At 30.7% G+C, this 23,094-nt stretch overlaps 3 protein-coding genes and 1 long non-coding RNA gene across 13 annotated transcripts; 2 read left to right on the top strand and 2 right to left on the bottom strand.

Annotated features, from left to right (window-relative positions):
• Window positions 1–410: 410 nt before the first annotated feature.
• Window positions 411–5,740, bottom strand: Polo (Serine/threonine-protein kinase polo). 2 transcript variants are annotated; one of them, XR_014426834.1, is made up of 8 exons: window positions 5,282–5,740; window positions 4,248–4,472; window positions 3,957–4,174; window positions 3,439–3,734; window positions 2,790–3,089; window positions 2,147–2,547; window positions 1,525–1,787; window positions 412–1,459 (listed from the first exon to the last, which is right to left on the bottom strand). XR_014426834.1 is itself a non-coding variant. In XM_083054255.1 (7 exons), exons 1-7 carry the CDS (start codon window positions 5,381–5,383, stop codon window positions 1,590–1,592), a joined length of 1,740 nt encoding a protein of 579 aa, XP_082910381.1. In that variant the 5' UTR covers window positions 5,384–5,740; the 3' UTR covers window positions 411–1,589. The 2 variants fall into 2 exon arrangements, 1 of the variants encoding a protein (XP_082910381.1); XM_083054255.1 differs by having other exon boundaries at window positions 411–1,787.
• Window positions 5,741–6,650: 910 nt separating this feature from the next.
• On the top strand, window positions 6,651–16,860 carry LOC145945638 (uncharacterized). 7 transcript variants are annotated; one of them, XM_083054697.1, is made up of 10 exons: window positions 6,651–6,754; window positions 7,295–7,401; window positions 7,576–7,710; window positions 8,102–8,296; window positions 8,614–8,805; window positions 8,946–9,123; window positions 9,348–9,459; window positions 9,819–9,944; window positions 11,246–11,287; window positions 16,741–16,860. In XM_083054697.1, the coding sequence occupies exons 2-10, from the start codon at window positions 7,307–7,309 to the stop codon at window positions 16,743–16,745; spliced, it is 1,080 nt and encodes a 359-aa protein (XP_082910823.1). In that variant the 5' UTR covers window positions 6,651–6,754; window positions 7,295–7,306; the 3' UTR covers window positions 16,746–16,860. The 7 variants fall into 7 exon arrangements, with proteins under 7 accessions (XP_082910823.1, XP_082910820.1, XP_082910827.1 ...); XM_083054694.1 differs by lacking the exon at window positions 16,741–16,860 and adding an exon at window positions 12,556–14,392; XM_083054695.1 differs by lacking the exons at window positions 6,651–6,754; window positions 16,741–16,860 and adding exons at window positions 6,818–6,951; window positions 12,556–14,392.
• Window positions 16,741–22,962, top strand: Pnkp (Polynucleotide kinase 3'-phosphatase). The gene is made up of 9 exons (XM_083054693.1): window positions 16,741–16,860; window positions 19,372–19,536; window positions 20,256–20,740; window positions 20,900–21,145; window positions 21,221–21,292; window positions 21,595–21,873; window positions 21,970–22,251; window positions 22,358–22,419; window positions 22,717–22,962. Exons 2-9 carry the CDS (start codon window positions 19,395–19,397, stop codon window positions 22,838–22,840), a joined length of 1,692 nt encoding a protein of 563 aa, XP_082910819.1. The 5' UTR covers window positions 16,741–16,860; window positions 19,372–19,394; the 3' UTR covers window positions 22,841–22,962.
• On the bottom strand, window positions 17,300–19,207 carry LOC145945639 (uncharacterized). Of its 3 annotated transcripts, none has more exons than XR_014426879.1 (4): window positions 18,911–19,207; window positions 18,504–18,757; window positions 18,098–18,426; window positions 17,300–17,940 (listed from the first exon to the last, which is right to left on the bottom strand). It is a non-coding gene; the product is annotated as an uncharacterized LOC145945639 (long non-coding RNA). The 3 variants fall into 3 exon arrangements; XR_014426878.1 differs by having other exon boundaries at window positions 17,301–17,940; window positions 19,025–19,207; XR_014426880.1 differs by having other exon boundaries at window positions 17,307–17,940; window positions 18,098–18,376; window positions 19,025–19,207.
• Window positions 22,963–23,094: the final 132 nt, after the last annotated feature.

Below are 23,094 nucleotides of genomic sequence, written 5' to 3'. Positions count from 1 at the left end.
TTATTTTTTAGATTAGAGACAAAACTTTTTCTAAACATTTCCTAGAATCGAAAAAGAAAAATTAGTAAATTAAATTAAGTGATTGATTTGGTCAAATTATGCGAAATGGAATGTATAATTTTTCTTGCGTTACTTTAATATCACAATTTATCTTTTATGTATTTAATCCTTGCATTTTTATCTGCAAAATAAATTTCAAAAAGCATTCTTTTTCTTGTAAAATGTTTAATTTTAAAAATTTTAACTTTTATTTAAGTATTATTATCTCTAACATTAGATATCACAAACTAAAGGGGATTTTTGTGTTTTTTTTTTTTTAATAAGAAACATTTTTTTTAATTTTCTCAAAAAGTATCTTAAAGAGAGATATTAGGATATTTCTCATAATTTTATTCACAAAATTATTCTCGTATTCAAAATGAAACAGATCCCCTTTATTTCAGAAAATTATATTTGTCAACATCTTTGCTTTGATTTCAAAACAATATATAATTTAAATTAAAAATTAAACATTTTACTAAAAAAAAAATTCTTTTGAAATTTATCTTTCTCTATTTATTTATTTATTTGAGACTAAATATTTTTCTTATTTTTTTGTTAAAATTTTAAACACAATATTTTAAACATATAAGTCATTATAAAAAAAGTCTCATTTCGAATAAGCTTTTATTATCAGAGTTTAAAGAGTTATCATTAAGAGATTAACATTTGTAGTCGTATTGTTTTGAACAAGTTTGAGTGAGCTAAACTTTGAGCTAGTGAATCATTAGTCAGAAGACTAGCTTCTACGAATTTTCGTCTCATCTATGAGAACGAAAACAGACATTAGATTGCACTACTCCGTCGAATCATGACAATCCCTGCCTTTCTACTTTTTCTTTTATTTTTTCTTTGCGATAAGCACAACATGGGATTTCTAAATCAAAGATGATTCACTCGCAAAGTCAGAATATCTTTTGGGCAGTCGTTGCAGATCAACGAAGACAAGAAGTCTCTCGCAGAATCCTGAGCAACTAACAGGAATCAATAATTTAGAAGTAAGAGATTAGACAGGAGAGTAATAGGAATATAAGAATGAGGAAGTTTCTCTCTTTAGGATTTTGAATGTTAAAGTTAACTTTAATATTCAAAGCAGTTATGATTTCAGTTTTATATTTAAAAATATGAACAGAGAGAAGGATCGATAACAACTGATTAAATTACTCTAAAATAATGTTTACGAGAAACAGCATACTGAAGAATGAAATGGAATATCTTGTCGCGAAATATCTCGCCTTCGTTGAACGCGATCGGCTCTTCTCTCTCTCTCTCTCTCTCTCTTTCTCTCTTTTTGTACTAAGTGGTAAAAAAAGGAAAAAAATTCGCCTAGCAAAATTCTATGTCTGTACAAAAATCGAGCAAAGATGGAGAGAGGATCCTATATAGCTGTAACCCCCGACTTGCCAGTTTTTCTTTTTCACTACAAAGATAGTACTATCAGAAAATAAATATAAATATTGCGTGTCTAAAGATAGTTTACAGTACCAAGAGAGGCGCAGCATATCCGTCCATTTTTCATCTCTCTTGTTTTCTTTCAGTATCAGCAATTTTTATCGGACCTGAGAATTTGCCAGCATCAGTCCAATCTTCTCATACGCATACATCAAATTCTTCGCCAATCCTTTAGAGCAACCCTGCTCCTGAATAGTCTGGAATCTGTAAGTTCTGAAATTCTTGTCTTGGTCAATGTAGGTGACTGCCGCCATCAAAGGGCACATAATGATCTTTGCGTGATCCAAAAAGTTAACCTGAGAAGCAAATTGTCCGGAGACAAAAAATAATTACAATTCTGACATAATAATAAGATTACCACTAAGTAAAGTCACATGTTATACTTTCTCATTATTCATAATTTGTGTATATTAAAATAAATAAAAGAGAAATAAATAATAAAATAATGCAAAGAAAAGATAAATTAACATATAGGATATTATTAAATAGAAAGGGGAGGGGGATATTATAAAAATAATTTAGAAAAAGTATAAGAAATATAAGAAAATGTATGAGAAAATATGATTCTCTCCTAAAAACCTAATTCAAATATGTAGGATTTGCAAAATAAAAATTTATAAATAAATTTAAATTTAGTTTATAATTTAATACTCACTTGCACTGTGCCGTTAGTCAATTGCATCACGACGGCCGTTTGAGTCCTGAACCACTGATGTATATAGGGTATTCTGGACAGAGAGTCACTTTGTTTCACTGCGACAGAGCCGCCTGCCTTCATCAAGTGCTCGTTCATGTATTTCAAAAAGAAGTTCATCAGTTTCATCTTCTTTTCGAGATTGGTCGGATACTCCTTGACCGTGTAGTACAATTCGTCGCCCTCACGATTGATGTAGTGAATATTAAAACCATTAGCAAGCATAATCAATCGTGTGCCATCATTATACATCACGCCGACGCCATCGTCGGACAATTGGTATCCGAAGCCGTATTTATCCGAATAATCCACCCATTTGCTAATCCAGACTACAGGTTGCGCTGCCGGATCGGTCATTTCATCTGCGAGTTTTCCAAAAAGATATATTTTTATAACATTGTACAATAATATCAAATATAATAATAATAAGCATAATTGGATTTATATTAATCGATTATGAAACTTAAAATTTGTATTAAGAAATATATCTAAAAATATATTCTAAAAATATTATAAATAATGGTTTTATTTTAATCTATCCTAGTAAAAGATTATATTATAAGATATTAAAAGTTATAGAAAGATAGTTTTTTCATTAACGTACCTCCTGAGGAAGTTATATCTTTAGCAGGCTTGTATTTCAGCACCGCAGTCAGTTGATCTCTTAATGTGTAGAGCATTTTCTTAATATCGTGATTGATTCTTTGCGGTTGTTCAATTGTCTCGGCACTAAGCTTGGCTTTTCGCAACGGGCTGTTTGGCACCCGAGAGGCGAGGATATCCTGTTCGGAGTAGCCGTTAAGATTCATCTCACCGAGCGGTTTACGATTGCAATGCGACTCAAGCATGTCTAAACGTGGTGCCATTGTCAAGCAAGAAAGCGGCAAACTTGTCGGCATGTATCCTGCGATTATTAAAAATAAAAATAGAAAATAAAGAAGAAAAAGCGTAATTTTTTATCTTTTAGCTTTTAGCTATTAATATAGAAAAAATAAAAAATTTTTTTTCAATATAAAATTATAATGTTGAGAAGAAGGCAATTAATTAATGTGTGTATAAAATATTTATGTCATTAATGTAATTGTTGAGGTAAGGTACTAAAAAATTATACTAAATTATTATTTTAGTAGATTGATAAAACTTAAAATTAAATTAATTTACTAATTATATTAAAAATTTTTTAGAGAATTTGTATAATTGTTTTACGAGAATTGTATTGCACAACTTCACGTTTTACGAAATATTGGACGTACCAGAAGTAAAGAAGGCATCCTTTATCAATTTGGCAATGGATGGGCGTCTCGATGGATTCAGTTGCAGCATATTTGCTACCATGTTCATAGCAGGCTTGCTGATGTGCTGCGGTGTTTTATACTGCACTTGCTTAATTCTAGTATATGTCTCCTTCAGACTCGATGTTTCAAAGGGTGGCTTGCCCACAAGCAAAGTGTACATTATGCAGCCGATGCTCCATACATCGGCCTCGTACGAGTGCCCGATCTTTGTCAGTACTTCCGGTGCTATGTAATTCGGAGTGCCACAGACAGTTCTGTCGAAAAATTCAATCAAGTCATTGTAATTAACAAAACTAATTCTTATTTGTAATAGACTAAAAATTTTATGAAAAAATTTTATGAAATATGTTAAAATTTAATTTACAAATGTTGATTTAATTCTAAAAAATTAAATTTTAAAAAAGATAATGTAATATTATCATTTAAAGAATGAAAATTTCTATATAAATATGTAGCATTATTTAAGCAACAATTACTTTTTCCGTTCACCATCATGTTCCAATTTAGTCGCTAATCCAAAATCACCAATCTTGACTTGCAATTCGTCGTTCAAGAATAAATTGCCTAATTTTAAGTCCCTGTGAATTATTCGATGTTGATGTAAGTAAAAGACTCCGTCTAAGATTTGCTTCATAAAGTATCGAGTTTCACATTCCGACAATGCTTTTCTGCGTTTATGTAACTCCATCATCGACTAAAATGTTAAATATTTGTTACCTAATTATAATTAATACTCATAAAAAATAGATTTTGTAAAGAATGCTTACCCTCTTGCGACAGAGCTCCAAGATAATATAGATATTATGAGAATCGTCAAAGAAACCATGAAAGCCAACAATATGTTTGTGATTCAAAGTTTGGTGAATCGCAATCTCTTGCGTCATCTTCTCTCTCTGGTTGCTTTTTATCATCAATGACTTTGGCACGATTTTCCCAGCAAATACATGATGTGACTTTGATTCTGTGATCTCATAACATTTTGCAAAGCCACCCTAATGAATGTAAGAGTAACGAAACAAAAATTATAAAAAAAAAAATTTGTTAAAGAATGTTAAAAGAATATAATAAAATTTTAGAAGAAAGAAATTATTAAGTAAATTTTATGTATATATACAATTTATAAATAATAAGAGCAAAATTAGTAACATAAAAAATTAAATTATATTTAAAAAACACAAGATTTTTTGATATTTAGAAATTGATATATTTCATAATAAAGATAGTAATTGCTTTTTTAAATATATTTCGTGTATTAAATTAAAAAGAAATATGTATATACATACATGCATATAAACAAAACATTAAAGTAGAGAACCAACAAATCAAAATAGAGATACTAATATAACTGAAACGATAAACTAATGAGTCACGCGGCACTTAAAATTCCTCAGTTACAATACATCGTCGATATATATATTCCATAAAAAAAAAAATGCAACAGGTGTGTCGAGAGAGCGAAGAGATTCGCATAAAAAAAATAGGATGATACAACTAAAAAACATGATTTTACAGAATAACGACCTTTTTAAGCAAACTCCTCCCTCAATGACAAATTATCGTGACATTGCAAATAGTATATTTTTTCAACGCCAATATTGCGTGGAAAAGGGCGAGAACGTACAATTGATCTCGCGCATCGTGATCCTTTCAGTTCTCCGAATTATATCGGCAGACGCGAAAATGCAACAAGTGTGTCGCCTCGCGCGCCGAGGAGAACGAATGACGCATGTGCGAATTCATGGCAGAAAGGGACAACGCGATAAGGTCGCGAAGAGGCGAAAACGAAGGTCGTTTCCCTTACCTTGCCGAAGAATCGGCCCTTCATGTAACTCTTGCCGGTGTTGGCATCGTATATCACGTTGGGTATCGCGCACTCGTCGTCCTTGGTGCCATTCGTCGACATCGCTGACAAAGCGAAACTTCCTCTAGGACTGTGTGATTGCACCCGTTCGTCACGTTGGGTTCGCTCGAGACCGGTCGGTGTGTAACGTTTTTATACGGCGAAAGATGTGTCCAACTCACGAAACGACGGCCGTAAAAGCAATTCCTCCGCTTCTTACGGCTTCCTTTTTAACGCACGAGCAGTCGCTCGAGATACGACGAGAGAGGATCCGAGCCAGTCGCGTCCCCGCCACTTGGGTACCGCAGAATCAATTCGCCGAACTTGTGTGTTCCAACTGCTGTTTTTCTTCTCGTCGTCTCGTCTCGTCTCGTCTCTCGTCTTGTCGCGGAAGACACGCAACGGCTCGCCGGTTTAAATGACGCATCGCCGACCAATCGTCGCGGCTACCGCCGAGTCACGTGGTCGCGCGAGTTCGCGCGCGACCCGAGCGCCGCCGAGGGCGGTCGTTGACATTCGCTGACATTTCATTGGCTGTCGCGTCGCCCATGACATACTTCTTTATATAGAGGGCATACCGTCGCGCAAACTTCTTCGGACGTGCTGATTGGCTGTCGCAAAAACCCTAGATTCACTATCGATATATAATAAATATTATATAATATAATATAATAATAATATAATTTCTAATATAATATTATTTATTAATTATATTTCTAGGGACTCTAGACAACGCTTGTTGTACGAGACGTAAAATATCGTTCAAAAATTATTATTATTATTATTATTAATTGAAAAAAAATGTGAATGCTAATATAGAGTTTGTTTTAACTCGATTAATATTTTTTGACAGAAATCAGCTGATAACCGTCAAAAATATTAACCGAGTTTTTAAATACATATATATTTAAAATATATTATCTTAATTTTTATAACATTATTATTTTAAAAATTAATTAGCAAATTAACGCTTTAATCAGCTGATTGCTGTCAAAAAATATGAATAAAGCGAAAATTTGCTAATTAAATTTTAAACTATATATCTATCCGACTTTGTCTCCTTTCAGCTACTTTCTTAAAAAGAGACAAAGATATAGTTTAATCGGCCGATTGAGTTAATCGGAGATGGTGAGACCGGCCCTATATTATATTATTATATTATAATTATGTATAATTATGATATATTATTATATTATATTTTCCATGGGATATATATTTTTGTCATACACGTCATTCTAGTTCCTGTTTGGACACTAGGCGCCATAATCGTTGAACGATGGACGCAAACTTGACTCGCGTAGTCGTGGTCGATGTTTCTCTTTCCCCTCTCCCCTCTTTCCTATTCTTTCTGCCGCGCCAGTCGTCCATTTTGCTTGTTCGTCGATCCGAGCGTTTTTTTCATCGATGAACTGCTTGTTTACCCATTAAATCAGCGTGAGTAAATGTCAATCGGAATAAATTGTTCGTGTTTCGAGCTCGCATGGCAATTTACCTCGGTTCATTTCTTCGAATACTTCTAAGATATGTCTTCGAGAGGACATTTTTCATAGAATTCCGAGGATAGCGTCAGTGCGGTAATCGCTGGTTGCCGCTATTTCCAAAATTTTATTGTTAATTTAATACAAATTTAGGTAGATTGTGATTTAGTGCTAGTATCTGCGTGATTTTGACTGTATTAAGATCTCTTGCATCTCTATATAAAAAAAATGAGAACGATGGGAACTAATATTGCATAGAATATTTTTGGTTGTAAAAGAATAAGAGAAAAATTTCACTGATCTTTGTCAGTTGAATAGACATGCAATTATCTATGAATCTAAGAATCTAAAGACTTTAACAATCTTAAATTTTGTAATTTTACGACTTAGAAATTCTGAATTCATTGAACTATTAAATCTGATCTGTAAAAATTCACATTATTAGGCTTCTAAATTGTAGAATTTATTTAAGCAATGTGTATGAAAAATATTACAGGAAGTTTAAACAATGGACGGAGCACCAGGTGGTAGAGGTGGATTTCGAGGTCGTGGAGGACCTGGAGGATTAATGAGAGGACGTGGTGGTTTTGGAGACAGAGGAAGGTAAGGAACTTACAATTAGTAGAACGACCATGTTAGGAGGAATAAAATTTAACTTAATGTTTCTACAAATATTTATTTGAGAAAATACTTCAAAATTATATGTTTTTTTCAAATTGTAAGAAAAAGTTAATATTACAGCAGAAAATAAAATTTTGTGTATTTCCTTCTCAACAGGGTTGGTCCACCACGAGGTGGCAATATGATGCGCGGTGGTCGAGGCAGTGGACCTGGTGGAGGCATGAGAGGTCCACCTATGAGAGGCAGAGGTGGTCCTCCTAGAGGTGGACGTGGCGGACACTTTCCTCCAGGGTAGAGATATTTTAGTTTTATTAATATTCTTCTTAAAGGAACTTAATAATTAATTTTAAGATGCTTAATTTTATCAATTTAGAAAATTTACATTAAATATAGAAAAAATATTCCACATGAATAAGAAAATTTAATAAATATTTTGATAAATTAATAAACTTTTTTATATCGTGCATCATATATATATATATATATATATATATATTATATATATATATCAATAGTATATTATTATTGTACATTTTGTTAACACTTTTTCTTGGCATAATAATCACAAAATGCGATCTTAAATATTGATTAATTAATATTTCGTGAATAATTTATAAATAAATAAATCATTTTTTTAATAATGGCTATTATAAACTAAAACAAGTTTTATTGTCATTTATAGACCACCTGAAGGAATGTCCAGTGGAGGTGGGCCACCACCCCTAGGAATGGGTGGTCCTCGAGGTGGCGGCGGAAGAGGTGGTGGAAATAATAACTTTCGTAGCAGAGGCAGAGGAGACTTTGGTAGAGGAGATAATCGCGGTAGCAACAATTTCCGTGGACGCGGCGGCATGGACAGAATGAGAGGAGGAGGCAGGTATGTGAATAATTGCTTCAAATTAATTTAAGTTTTGATAAATTTATTTGTCATTAAAATTTCTATAATTAAATTACAATAATCTGTAAAGATAAAAGGTATTCAAATTGTGCATTTCAACTTTACATGGAAAAGAATACTATTTTTAATTTTAGAAGATATACATAGTTTTAGACATTTAATATTAATTAATTAATATCAAATAATTTGAAATGTACAAATTATAATTTTTTTTTAATATAATGAGAAGATAAAGATTCCATTAACATATTAAAATTTATATTATATTAATTTTTTTTGGAAATGTATTATTTTAGAGGAGGATCGAGTAGAGGTGGACCAAGTCGTGGCGGTTATTCTGATCGCGGTGGTAGAGGAATCGGTGGTGGACGCGGTGGTCCAACGAAACGAGGAGGGGCTCCTCCTAATTCCAGTGGACCTCTTAAAAGGCCACGTTTTGATCAACCCTCTTCACAATCTTCTAATGGCTATGCTACTCAATCATCTAGGTAAGAAAATAAAGGGAACTGTTCTATATAAGAAAGTAAAATTTTTTTTATATACTGCCTTATTAAAAAAAAAAATACGTTTGTGTTTTATGAAATTACTAGAAAGTATTAACAATATTTTTTTCTGATTAATAATTCAGCCAAGGCGGTTACGGAGGTTCAAATAACGCTTATGGCGGTCAACAACAACCACAGCAGCAGCAATCAGTAGGAGGATATGGTGGCGGCGGCGGAGGTGGTTATGGATCACAACAAGGATATGCACAGTCCTATCAGGGCTACGAGAGTTACCCGCAACAAGATTACGCTCAAACAAGTGTAAGTAACTTAAGACAATACATACAACGCATTAGTGATACTTGTAAAAGCTCTCAATTATTCAAGTTTCGCCATATTTTTTAAGTAAAATTAAATATTAATCCTTAAATAATTTTAAATTTCTAATTTCATCAAAATTGATAGCATTTCTTATCATTATTAATTTGAAATCATTATTGGTATAGAATCAAAATTTGCGATAATTTTTTTCCTCTTGATTTCAGGGCTATCCATCCGCACCGGACAGTAGATACGGCGGATCGTCCTCAGTTCCAGTTGCAGGAGGCTTCAACACTAACGATCCCTATAGTTATGGCAAAGCTCCGTCTAGTTCAGGTAAGCTTACAAAAACTACAAGAGCATTTTTTTATGCGCGACATGTATCGTTAAGTTACTTCATTTTTTATAATCCTTGTATATTTGTTTGCTTCAATTTAGATTGTAAAAAATTGTAAATTGATTAAGTTTTACATATTTGTAGCATTCTACTTATCTTGACAATCTCATATGAATATTCAAAGTATGCATCAAAATATAATCGAGTATCCAAATATATTATATATGAAATTATCGTAATGAGTATTATCAATATTATGTTACAAATATGTCAAATTTAACGAATTTGAGTAGGTCAACTATAACGGATCATCTTATATGTACAACTAGTTTATTAATATTACGTGATGCATGTCCAGCCAATTACCAGCAGGAGGCAGTGCCAGCAGCGGGGCCGGGGGGTGGTTATGCCCCTTCTAACCCATATGACGACCGATCTAATGCCAACATAATCAACCGGGGTGGTTATTCGACGCAACCTTACGGTTAGTTATTTCGTCCGCTGTCATATCGCTCACTTTGTATAGTTTATTAATTCTTTCGCTACACGGCATTTGAAGCGATCTTTAAGGATTCGACCATTGAAATGGGACATTGAATTGTCTGGTTGGAGCAAAGAAATATTGCAGATTTATCCATATGATATTTCTCGTCGTAAGTTTTAATTCCAGAAATTCCATTTAAAAAAATGTATGATTAACAATTATTAATTAAATATTTATTGGCAAAATTAATAAAATAAATAGGACCAATTTAATATTTATAATTTGGACACTAACAAATATATGTATATTAACTTTTGAATCTATACTAATATTAATCTCTTTTGCAACAGATAATTTAATGTCTTGCTTGATGGATAAATTCTCAAGGATCGCTTTTCTTGTGCTGCTCTTGTTTCTCGGACGATATCCAAGTTGACACGTTCTTATAGTAAAAGTGTTAAGCATAATTCAGACGAGAAACGATCTGATTCAGAGAATTGCGACAACAGAGAGGAGAGCACACTTTATTCGCGGATGAGTCGTTTGATTATAGATCTATGTTTTAAAAATTTAGACACCACAAACTTCCAAAGTTGAAATCTTATCAGACTTTGTTTTCGGATTTTGCTGTTATAATTCTTAAATCTTTGAGTCTTTTCGGATTTTTGGATCTTTAAATCTTTCTGTCGTCGAGTATTTTCGGACGCTATTCTTCGCACGCGATCGACAAATGAATTACATAGGGCTCACAAACTTCCATTCCCAATGTGGCAAGATAAATCGGATCCTTTCATCGGGACACCAGCACTGCAGCACTGCCTCCTGCCGTCTCTCACTGCAGAATATTACAAGGAAACTTTTTTTCTTTTTTTTCTATCTAAGGAAAATCACAAAATATATATCAAAAGTTATCGCTACTATCGCTATTAGTATCCTCTTTAATTATTATTTTTCTTATATTTATCATTTTATTTTTACTATTCCGTTTAGTATTTTATTATGTCTACAAATCTTTTTCATAGATAGACTTATTTAGTCTGTCACACACTCTCGAAAATACCTTTTTAAATTATTAACTTCTCAAGCAGTCAAACGATATTAATTATTTTTAATTAATTAATTGTCACTTCTTCGTGTCTCGAGATCTTGTATTTTGTCATGACTATTCAAGAACAAAGTTATTTTTTTCGTACTTTCGTGCTACTCCTTCAAATTCTTTCAGATATTTCTCGTCTGAGTCACTTGCCTCAGTGTTTCCAACATTTTTCGTTGTCTAAGATTGCATTTTTTTATGATTACAGATTATCCAAGTCAGGATGGTGTTTATGGGAAACAGGATTATGGTAAGTACAACTCGCAGTACAGAAAATTTCATTGAGCAAAAGAAAAGGATTTAGCTAACAATATAAGTGGCAATTGGAATAAGGAGAAAAAGATTTGTAGACAGAGAAAAACGAATTATCAAATAAGTGATATAATATGAAATAAAATATAAGAAAAGTGTTAAGAAAGTACAAGAGAATACCAGCAATGTCCTGCATCAGTTTTAATTTATATATAAGATTTATATAGTTTTTCATATATTTGACAAGAACAGAATAAAAGCACCTTTTATGCGAATTTTACAATATCTAAGAATTTGAAGACGCACATAATAATCGAAAGATCTGTCAAGATGTTTCCAAGAGATTCTTATAGATTTAAATATTGACATATCCCAGATTTTAAGATCAGAAAAATTTAATTTATATTGTTGAATAATCAAATAAGAATTATAATTAGTACTGTGTGCAGTATATGTAGTATATATAGTATATGTAAGTATAGGGAATATGATAATATAACAATATAATACTGCATTAATGCAACAGTACATGATATACATATTTATGACATTATGATAAGTAGTTTCAGTAGACCGAAACGTTTGCAATATATTACAAGAATTCTCGCAGTACTAAAAAAGTATTTACAATTTTATAAATGTGTTTGCAATACTACAAGAGCATTTGTACGATATTATAAAAATACAATGTCAGACAAATTTTTACAAGATATTACACGTCTATGTATCTCTACAACTGTTGAAAGATATTCGATACAATATTCTTGAAATATTTATAATAGTGTGCATGTACTAGCAAAATTACAAGACTACTCACAAAGAAAACATATAAAAAATATGTATATTCATATATATTATTTATCCATTTTTTTTGATAATTTAAGTATCGAACAAATCAGACAAAATTATCATACAAATTAATCATGGCGTATGTTAGTCTAGAGATGTACATGTGCAAAAATAATATAAAAGAAGGTCGAAGTAAACGTAATAGGCAGGCAAAGATGAATAGGTAGCGTATCGTATATAGAAGGATTTGTATATATTATATATATATAAATATATACTTATATATATTTATATTTGTGTATATAAATTTATATAGGGCATATATAAATTTATATATATATATATATATATGTATAAATATATTTATATATTTATATTTATATATATCTAGGGCGTTCAATTTTATATATGTAGAAGTGCAGAAGCACAAATTCTATTTCTCAAGTAATGGAACGGAGGAGCTATGGTTGTTTGCAGGTGGCAGTGCTGGTTACCAAAACACCCAGTCTCAGCGACGTTATTAAAGTTATCCGACACTAATTAATCAATCCGCGCTCATTAATTCTGTATCTAAGTAGATAACATTTTCTCCCACATAGACAAAAAGCAAAAAAGAAAGAAAGAATGAAAGAACATAAAAGATCGAACTGTTTTCCAGCGCATGAAAAAGTCAGAGTTTTAAAAGAAAAGAACATATGAATTATTTCCTCTCTTTTCAAATAGTCTGAAAGTAAAGTGATGCGAATGTTTTTTTTTTAAATTATAAGAGTCCCTAAAACGAAAATGCCGTTGTAAAACAATTGTTGCACAGTCAAACAATTTACACTAGACTTTTCGGAAAGGCTGATTATACATATATCTTGGAAAAGTTGGAAAATCGATTTTGTATGCGAAAAGTACAAAGTATTTTTTTTTCCTTAAGCGAGCTTTTCATTGAACGATTATTGCGTTTGCAAAAAAAAAAAAAAAAATTATTTTGTCAGATTGTTTTTTAAAAGTTTTACATATTTTTTAATTCACAACTTTTCCAAGATATTTTTGCACCTTACTTTGTGCTCCAAATTTTTCATTCCCGTTTGTTGTCTTTATCTCACGCGTCTGGAATGAATTTGATTGATATATGACTCGACAATATAGGAAGTACACATTTTATACTTGACAATTAGCGATATACACTACATTATTTCACTCCACGTCGCTTATACGACAATCTAAGATTAAGTTTAGCTCTGGTCGAGCGCTTATATTCTCGATCGTTTTCTCCACGATTTATAACATAATTTAATATAACAATAATAACTAATTAAACATACAGCAATGAGGAAAGCGATAATGTGAATGTAAGACCGGCGTCTTATTTTGTAAATAGAAACCGTAAATAAATCCTCTGGAAAGGCAAAATCGCGGCAGATGTGCGATCTAGAATCGCATACTTTACCCTCGAAAATTAGAAAAAGCAAAATATTAGTAAAAGGCATCGATATAAAAACAGTTTTTTATAATTCGACACTTTAATCAGAATACAAGATTTGTTTGTTTTAATTCAAATTCAAATTATATTAATTATAACGAAAATATCAATTTCACGACTAAAAAGTTATCAAAATTATATATTTTATAATTGTAATTTTTTCGTTTTTGCTATAAAATTTTCTATTTTATTATTTATTGTAATTTTTGTTTATTGAAATTATACAAATAATAATAATATTATATTTATAATAATAATAGTAATGTATAATAATTATAATATATGTATAATATGATATATATTATATTATGATTATTATTATTACATTATGTTATTGTATAATAATAATATTATATTGTATAATTTTATAATTTATTGTATAATTTTGCAAACTAATTTGGTAGTTCATTACGAGCGTCGATAGTTATTAATAACAATTAATCATGTCGCACTAGCTGAGACAATCGTCAATTAAAAAATTCTCATGGTGTTGAACGAAGGAAACATTTAGTATTTCTTTCTTGACAATTTGCGCAAAGATTGCATAAAAATGCAATTGGTAGAGATTTTTTTTCCACGATAGAAAATTGTGCCAGCCGAAAAGAGGGAAACAAATAGGATGATTTAATAAGTCAGTTCAATACTTTTTCCAATTTTCTCTTTCGTGCATTATTTGATATTAATTAATGAAACTCGCTTGTGAATAATTTGTAGCGTTTATTGTATACGATAAATCTTTTACAAATACCTACTCTATATAGCGTATCATGTTGTCATGTCCTGATCTGACCTATTGTAAGCGATCGCTCGATTTTGAAATGAAAGATACATTGAAAAAAAGAATCGTAGAAATCGATATATATATATCGAAAATTTGTTGTTATTGTCACCTCACCTTCGACAACGAGAAACAGAAAAAAAAAAAAATGGACGAAACACGAAAACCAGCAACTGCCCTAGGAAGACAGGCTTATCAGAAAAAAATGAATGGGCAAATAAGCGATAAATGAGGCTAATATTCGCTTCGATAGTATAATGATAAAGAAAGTAGGTATGAGCCCTTTTATGAAATCCTAGTAGATTAGATATATAATCTTGCGAATTCATCGAAATCATCATCCGTCTTCGAATTCTTCGATCATTTGGAGTCGATCTTTTCTTAACAAAAATTTCAAAATTATATTATAAGCGATGGGAGACGAAAAATTTTTTATTTCAGACATAAAAAACAAAATTTTAACAATTCAAAAATTAATTAATTAAAGATATTTGATATTAAAAATTACCAAAATTGGATATTTACTTTTTTTTTGCTGTTTTCGATAAGAAAAAAAATTTCGACTTTAAATTGATCAGAAAATAGACAGACGAAAGGTGAAGACTAGGAAAGAATTAATTTAATCCATTATTTAATTATAAAAAGAAGTAAAAAATAAATAAAAATATATTATATACAGATGTCTAAAAAAGGTATAAGATTCAATTTTCTACAGAATATTAAGAAATTCCACATATTAATTTCATGCGATAACGTTATATATATATATTATTCCAAGAATATTCTTAAGTTTATATAGAAATATTTAGAATATTTTTCCTAACTTTTTAAAAATTCACTCATAATTTAGTTTAGTATAATACTATTCAAGTATTATCAACTAAAAGATACGAAACAAATGTACAACTAGAGCGTAATATAAAATTTAAGAAATGAGAGAGTACTTGAAGTATCAACAATGATGAAATTTGACAAAAATTAAGTTTATTTCACAGGCGTAACGACAAGCTGAGATACTTAGGAAACAATGAATGAAAGTCAGAGGGCGAGAGACAGAAAATATCTTTTCTCCAGCGAAGAATATGTCAAATTCGCTAAAGTTTACGTTCCCCCGTTCAAAAATGAAAAAGAAAGAAAGAAAGAAACAGATTGGTAATAGTGTCAGCAAAAAAACTATTTTCGTTGATCGCACAAATATATTAATTAACAAATATAAACTTGAGTAAAAAATGCAGAAGTGTGTTCTTGAATTCATAAATAGTTTACAATTTACAATACTTTACAGGCTTAGTTTGTTATATATATATATATATTATATATACATAATGTGTAGAATATATGAAAATTATTCGAAATAGTCATTTATATATAAAATAAGTCTGTTTTATATATATACACAATTTTTTAAAATCTCGTATCTTTTGAGCCAAGTAAAGATAAATCAAAGATGAACATTGTCGATCAATGATAAATATTTACATGAAATTTATGCTATATGAAACAATGGAAGAGAGAGAGAACGAACAAGAAAAGTAATAGTTTAATAAGAATCGCTACACACAAATAATGCAAAGCATTATAAATATTAATATAAATATAAAATAATGCAAAGCATTATAAATATGAAAATCAAATGCTCGAGTAGACCACAACCCGAAAACTCAGGTGAGTAAATACAAATAAATATCTATCCGTTCTTTGTGAAAAAAGTTATCAATTTTTAGAGAGAAAGAGAGAGAAAGAAAGAGAAGATGTGTCTATATATATATATATCTATATATGAGTTATAATTCACACAGATTCGATTAACAGACGATACTTCGACTACTGCATTTATCGAGTGTAAAGTGGATTTAGCAAAAATAGTAAATATAAGTTACATATAAATTATGAATCGTTGAAAGAAATGTGTATTAATAGGTAATCGAATCGCAAAATAGACTCCATTCAACTATAAATAGACACAATTGTGCGTTTCTTTATCTTTATGTCTCTTGTATATAAATATTATACATGGCATAAGATATTTACAACAATCGAATATAAAAGTGCATAGGCTAAAAATAAGTTTCTCGTAAATGAATAATTTTTACGCACGATAGGCGTTAGATTAATCCGAAAGAAAGAACCAAGAACGGTAAAATCGTCCAATGACTATCGAATACATAGCAACTAAATAAACGATAGGGAGGTGTAGAAAGACGGAACGAATACAGTATAATAATTATTAATAAATTGAGTTACTCGATAATATCGAATAGACACGAGAGTTGAATAAGCAAGTAATACTGCAAACGATATTTCATAAAGCTGATAGATAAGATTAGTGTAAATCTCGATGAGATAAATGCAAATTATAATTTTATAAATTAATCCTCCTGACTCTCTGATTTGCTGTTATTGTTTTCTCTAGGTTGATCACAACAACTTCTACTGCTAATCGCTGAATATGAGACTATCATCTACTATGAGATCATCGATGACTGCCACATGACTGGCATCGAGGGCTGAAAATGAGGTATCTGCTATCGTGGTAAGTCAGGAAAGATATTAATATCTAAAACTGAAAATCTATACAGTGTTACAGAATTAATACGGTTTTAAATCCCTTTTACATTAAGAAGAATTGAGTGTATAAATGCACGAATAATTCTTTGAATGCTTAAATTGAAAAAAAATGTTGATTCTACTATCAAATCAAACATTTTTTAAAAAATTTTAAAAGCGCATTATTTCTACAACATTTTGTATATATTATTTCAGATGAAATTATATATATTAAAATATAATGATTGTTGCAGTATAAGCGATTAATAAAGAACTGTTTTTGGAATTTAATTATATCACAATTACTTATGAACGAAATCCTCTCATTTCCAGAGATTTAGATTTTTTCAATTATGATTACTAAAGCATAAGAAATAATGACAATTTAGATTTTTGACTGCGATAAAAATTGTATAACTTTTTTTTGTAATTTATTCTCTTTTTATTAAACTTATATACTAAATGTTTTTATAAACATTTGTATACATTGTTATTTTCAATAGAATACCGATATATGTATACAAACGCTAAGAAAAAAATGTAAATGTAAAAATTGTAACATATTTGCAATTAAACTTGTCTCCTGTGCAGCTTTCATATACTATATTGTCCTCGATTAAATCGAAATTGTAGTAAATTTGCGAATTTTTATTCTTTTCATTTTATTATTAATATTGCTTGCATCATATTTTTCCCGTTTTTGTTGTTCATTTTATTTGTAATCAAATCGCTAGCAAAATTCTTAGCATACATCGGTATTCTATTGAATATTTATGTGAATTATCGATTATCTTTATCTGTTTCGATGGAATCATACCTCTTGCAGATATATTTTATACTCGAACAGATATTGCATTTTAGTGTCGTAATCTCATGGCTTTACGTTGTCTGCATAGGTATAAAACATCGATCCTTCTTTGGCCGAATTTTCTTCTTCATCTATCTCGCGGGATTGTTTCTTTGAGAATTCCTGTTCGCAGTCAATCTGCTGACAATCCCTATCACAGTCTTGATGTAAGATCTTAGTCTGAATATTCAAAGGCAGAGTCTTTATCTTTGCCCTTTCCTGCAATAAGAAACACAACTTAATTCTTCACTTTTATTACACATTAAATTTTTTTAAAAGTTTAATTAAAATTTATTTTATAGTCAAATAAAAATTTAATTTCTTTATAAAGTAATTATAATTAAAATTATAAAGTAAGCACAATAATTTTTAATACTTCTGGCTACTGGTCGCAATAAAGTTCCATGTTGCAAGTGAATGATGTCTTGGTGTCCACCAAACTGATAATCTTCAATCCGCATTTTGTCGGTTTGTTAGAGTCATGTTGGACGAAGCTGTACTTGCCTCTGAAGTTTCTTTTTTCAGTCTGTCTCCAACGATGAGGGACTCGCTGGGCAAATAGGAGGCAATATCCTTACAGTTCTCCGCAAACATGCTCCAGATATTTTTTACAGGCGCCAGCTTGTCCTCCTTCAGCCGCATGGCTCTAGTATTCCTGTTATCGAGTTGTAGACTGTATGTTTGCTACTTAAGTATCAATGGGCTCTTAATAACAAAATAAATCACTGGTGATTTATATGAAGTAAACAGCTACATATAAAGATTAGTTTTAGTATACATACTGAGTAAATATGTATGGTAGGAACTGTTACTCTGGATAGTGTGGTTGCCAGTTTTACTCTCTCCTCAAAATGTCTATCGCAAACTCTATGCCGCAATTGACTTTCAGATAATTGCAGCAGCTCGATATTCCCACAGGCCCTCAACCATTTCAGAAATCTCTCTTTATCTTTTACAAGTGGAAAGGAGCGTAATCTCAAATCCTTTAATTCGCAGCCTAGCACTACACATTTCTTCCTATAATATGACATATTACCTGCAACAAGTATGAAATCAAAATTAAAGCAGATAAACTCTTGCCTGTATACAAAATTTATAATTGATCTTGCAGTAATTGAAGAATGTGATAAAGAAATTTATATTTATATTGCATTGTTCTCTCTTTAATTATTTATTTACGAAAACTTACTCAATATGAGAAATATCAACACAGATACGAAGTGTTTTATTTTTCTATTTATTTCCTATTTATTTATCCTATAAATCACATTTCCTCTTAATTTTATCTTAGTTTTAATGCTACCTTTAATTATTCAAATGTGAGGTAAGCGCTTCCTCATATATAAATCTCCATTTTTCATCTCTCTTTTCTATTTTCCTTGTAATGTTTTTTTCAATTTTGACCTATATTTCATTTCAATCCGCAAGAAATGAAGCACAAACAAAAAAATAACAACAATGAGACATACGGATTACGGATTGTCAGCTGTTTAGCAAAGACTCAAACCCCTAAAATAGTTTAATTTATCGACAACTGAAATAAAAGATTCCTACCGATATACAAGTTCATTTATCATAGAATTAATATAGTAATGCAAGGAACGGACGCTAAAACTTCGAGGGCTCTGACGTCTCTCTTTCTGTCAACAGTGTCAACGGCCATTGTTATTGCGATGAGCGCGACTGTCAAGAGTTGTTACATACGTAAATTGGAAAAATCTGCATCGAATGTTTATCTGCCGGACAACACACCGATTTTCGTAGGACGCTCGCCGGAAACCGGCATCACGGACACAAAATGTTCGCGGCGACAAGGTCGCGTATCTGTCAAAATTTTACTCTTCTCGCGTCACGTTATTCGTCATCCGAAAATAGGAGCTTGCTACACGTGACAGCTCTTTGTATATTTTATGAAAAAAAAATATATATTGATAAAATTTGAATAATAACGTCAAATAATTCGCTCGCAGATTGAACCTTGAATTAAGGATCCGATTTGAATGATGAATTTATAATATATAGATTAAATTATGCTCCATCATTTTTTCACCGGTCGAACTAATCCGATTTACCCGGTACATATATAATTTTAATTATATAAAATATGTATAGATTAAAATTTAGGATGCATAATTTTGCAGAAAATTTCAAGCAATAATGCAATTTGAATATATTTGAAGAATAAAAAATTATACATTGATATAATATTTTTAGTCAAACAGAATAAAGTAATAATAATTGTATAAAAATAGAATTTTTGCTTTATATCATTTTGTTTAAAATATTCTCTATTTAATTAAATTTACAAAAAAATTAATTCTTTATAAGAATAATAATTGCCTTTAATAAAGAAAAAATGCTTAAAGATAAAAAATTAAATTATAAAGTTTTAGAATAAAATGAATGAATAAAACAAATTTAAATTATTTAATACACTTTAACTATATATAATATGTCATATCTTATATTTACTGTTCAAATACATGTATGGTTTAATTTGCAAGTCAATAAGTATACTAATATATGTTTAATAGTTCGTTTATGCGCAAACTATGCGGAGGCCATCATCACAGTCCAACAAGTCGGCGAGCACGCCTGCGGTTTTAATGGTTTTAAAACTCAGAAGGATGTAAGATTTGTAGCGAGGCACAACGATCGTTTGGAACTGCTGTATGGCAAGTATGCCTATGAGATTGAATTCAATCCGCCGCCACGTATGACAAATTTCTCATTGAAAAAGAGATCTTATGAGCTAGAAGCAGATGAAACTGAAAACAGAGCAAAAATGTTGAAGCTGGATAATTATTCCGATGAAGAATCGAGAAATGACAGAGAAGAAGAAGAAGAAGAAAGATCAACCTCAAATGGAGTTCATTTCAATCAGAAAGCATTCACCACTGGATCTAGTGCTCTCTCTGAAACTAGCAATAATGATTCAAGTGTATCTGGAAAGTGGGACAGTATTGACAATGGAAAATTATTAATTTATACATCTCCGTTGGTTCAACATCGATCAAAAGTAATTATATATATATAATTTAATTTTAATTTCTGCTTTGTGTTACTAATACAGAGTATTAATATAATTTCATATATTTATAGAGATATAATATGCACATATAAGATTTTGAAAACATTTTATATAAACAGCAACAGTAAAATTAAATTTTAATTTCAGATAGCTGCATATGATATGGATGGCACTTTAATAAAGACCAAATCTGGCTTGGTGTTTCCAAAGGACTGTAATGATTGGCAACTGCTATATCCCGATGTACCTGGTAAATTGAAGCAACTTCATACGAATGGATACAAAATAGTAATCTTTACAAATCAAGCTGGGCTTAGTACTGGTAAAGTTAAGATCAGCGATTTCAAACTCAAGATTGAAAATATTGTACGGAAAATTGGCGTCCCCATTCAGGTATGGTATAATATATATGATTTCCACACATTTTATACATAAATATCTATGTTGCCCTATATGTTTTTCTTCTAGGCGTTTATTGCTGTAGGAAAAAGTATTTATAGAAAACCAACAATTGGTATGTGGGAATCGTTGGAAAAAGAGGTTTGTAATTAAGACATCTCTCAGGGAAACGTTTATAATGAATTTATGAGTTAAAAATTTTTAAAACTTTTCTCTTTTTTTTTGTATTTGCTGAGATAGAATTTATTTCTTCTGGATCTCTCTCTCTCTCTCTCTCTCTCTCTCTCTCTCTCTATCGTATATTTTTATCGTTAATTTATCTTTGCTTTGTTAAGCGACAAGGAATTAATTATAATTCCAATTATCAAGTTTTTAAAATGTTTTCTTATTTTTTAAATGTTTTTTTATATGCTATAACTTCATTTATACGTTTATTATTGCAGAAGAACGGAAATATTACAATCGACAAAGCTAATTCAATTTACATCGGCGACGCCGCTGGTCGACCAAAGAATTGGGCTCCAGGAAAGAAGAAAGATCATTCAAGCGCAGATCGATTAATGGCATTGAATGTGGATGTGAAATTCGAAACGCCGGAGGAACACTTTCTGAAGCACAAAACGCCGCCTTACGAATTGCCCAAATTCAATCCGAAAAATCTTTCGCAAACTGACGATGTATGCAAGCCCACGAATGCGAAATTAACGCTACAACAACAAGAGGTGAGTATTAATAATCAAAAAAAGATTGTATCATAAAAAATATTTGATTTGTAATGAAATTTTGTACATATATCTTATTATTTTTTTTTTCAACAGATAGTACTTATGGTCGGCAGTCCGGGTTCTGGAAAATCGCATTTTGCGAAAAATTACTTGAAGGAATATGAATATGTCAACAGAGATACTTTACGCAGCTGGCAGAAGTGCATCACTGCAGTCGAGCAATATTTGAATCAAGGAAAGAGCGTAGTTATAGACAACACTAATCCTGATCCTGCCTCAAGACAAAGATATACAGAGATATCCAAGAAACGAAATGTTCCCATTAGATGTTTTATTATGACGACAAGTATGGAGCACGCAAAGCATAATAATAAGGTAATTGTGTGAAATTGATTATTTTTTTTCATCAATTTTATAAATTATATTCTATTACATTATTGTACCTCTATATATGACCGAGAAATGTTTATCTTTTGTACAGTTTCGCGAGTTGACTGATCCAAGCCACATTCCGGTTAACGAGATCATCATAAACTCTTATATGTAAGTAGAATTTATACATATACATATCCTCTCTCTCTCTCTTACATCATGCACATATATTTTTTCCTAAAATCTTGTACAAAAACGAAATTACGATCGAACTTTTGTATTTTTTTCTTTATTCATATTCTATAATAACTTGACTGTCAAATTTGAAGGAAAAGTCAAGAATAGATATATATACACACAGATATATATAAATTAATTCCCAATGAGAAAATTATACAAAAGTCCGAATTTATATTATCAATGAATGTTTAACGTCCAATATGTCAAAAATTGTTCTATGTCTTATAGGAAAAATTATGTGCCACCGACTTTAGAAGAAGGCTTCAAGGAAATAGTAGAAATCAATTTTATTCCAAATTTTCGTAATGAGCAGGATCGAAAGCTCTACGAAATGTACTTACTTGAAAATTGAATTGAATTATGGTGATTTATAAATTCTTGATTATACAAATAGCCAATTATGCATGATGTAAATTGAAATCCGTAATTTATACACGCACATTTATTTTGAATATAACAACACCAGCAATCATAGCGAGCATCTATTTATGAGCCATAATCCTTTCAAGACATTAAAATCCCATGAAAATCGCAGTGAAGAACGGCAGAATCTTACATCAAACTAACTGGCAAAAATATTATTCCGGAAGCGATCTCTTAAATTTT

Source organism: Prenolepis imparis, unplaced genomic scaffold (genome assembly GCF_030444845.1).
Source record: "Prenolepis imparis isolate NDT839.2.m4 unplaced genomic scaffold, iyPreImpa1.0 SCAF_14, whole genome shotgun sequence".
NCBI lineage: Eukaryota > Metazoa > Arthropoda > Insecta > Hymenoptera > Formicidae > Prenolepis > Prenolepis imparis.
Note: the sequence above shows the minus strand (reverse complement) of the source record. Positions and strands in the feature narration are given on the sequence as shown.

Bases quoted from the DNA above. Each gene is read 5' to 3' on its own strand.
- Pnkp (XM_083054693.1), top strand. From the start codon at position 19,395: ATGAGCGCGACTGTCAAGAGTTGTTACATACGTAAATTGGAAAAATCT. The intron at 21,874-21,969 runs GTGAGTATTAAT...TTTTTTCAACAG, and splicing joins TAACGCTACAACAACAAGAG to ATAGTACTTATGGTCGGCAG. The intron at 22,420-22,716 runs GTAAGTAGAATT...TATGTCTTATAG, and splicing joins ATCATCATAAACTCTTATAT to GAAAAATTATGTGCCACCGA.
- LOC145945638 (XM_083054694.1), top strand. From the start codon at position 7,307: ATGGACGGAGCACCAGGTGGTAGAGGTGGATTTCGAGGTCGTGGAGGA. The intron at 8,297-8,613 runs GTATGTGAATAA...GTATTATTTTAG, and splicing joins AGAATGAGAGGAGGAGGCAG to AGGAGGATCGAGTAGAGGTG. The intron at 8,806-8,945 runs GTAAGAAAATAA...TTAATAATTCAG, and splicing joins TATGCTACTCAATCATCTAG to CCAAGGCGGTTACGGAGGTT.
- Polo (XM_083054255.1), bottom strand. From the start codon at position 5,383: ATGTCGACGAATGGCACCAAGGACGACGAGTGCGCGATACCCAACGTG. The intron at 4,473-5,281 runs GTAAGGGAAACG...TACATTCATTAG, and splicing joins AGGGCCGATTCTTCGGCAAG to GGTGGCTTTGCAAAATGTTA. The intron at 2,548-2,789 runs GTACGTTAATGA...GAAAACTCGCAG, and splicing joins AGATATAACTTCCTCAGGAG to ATGAAATGACCGATCCGGCA.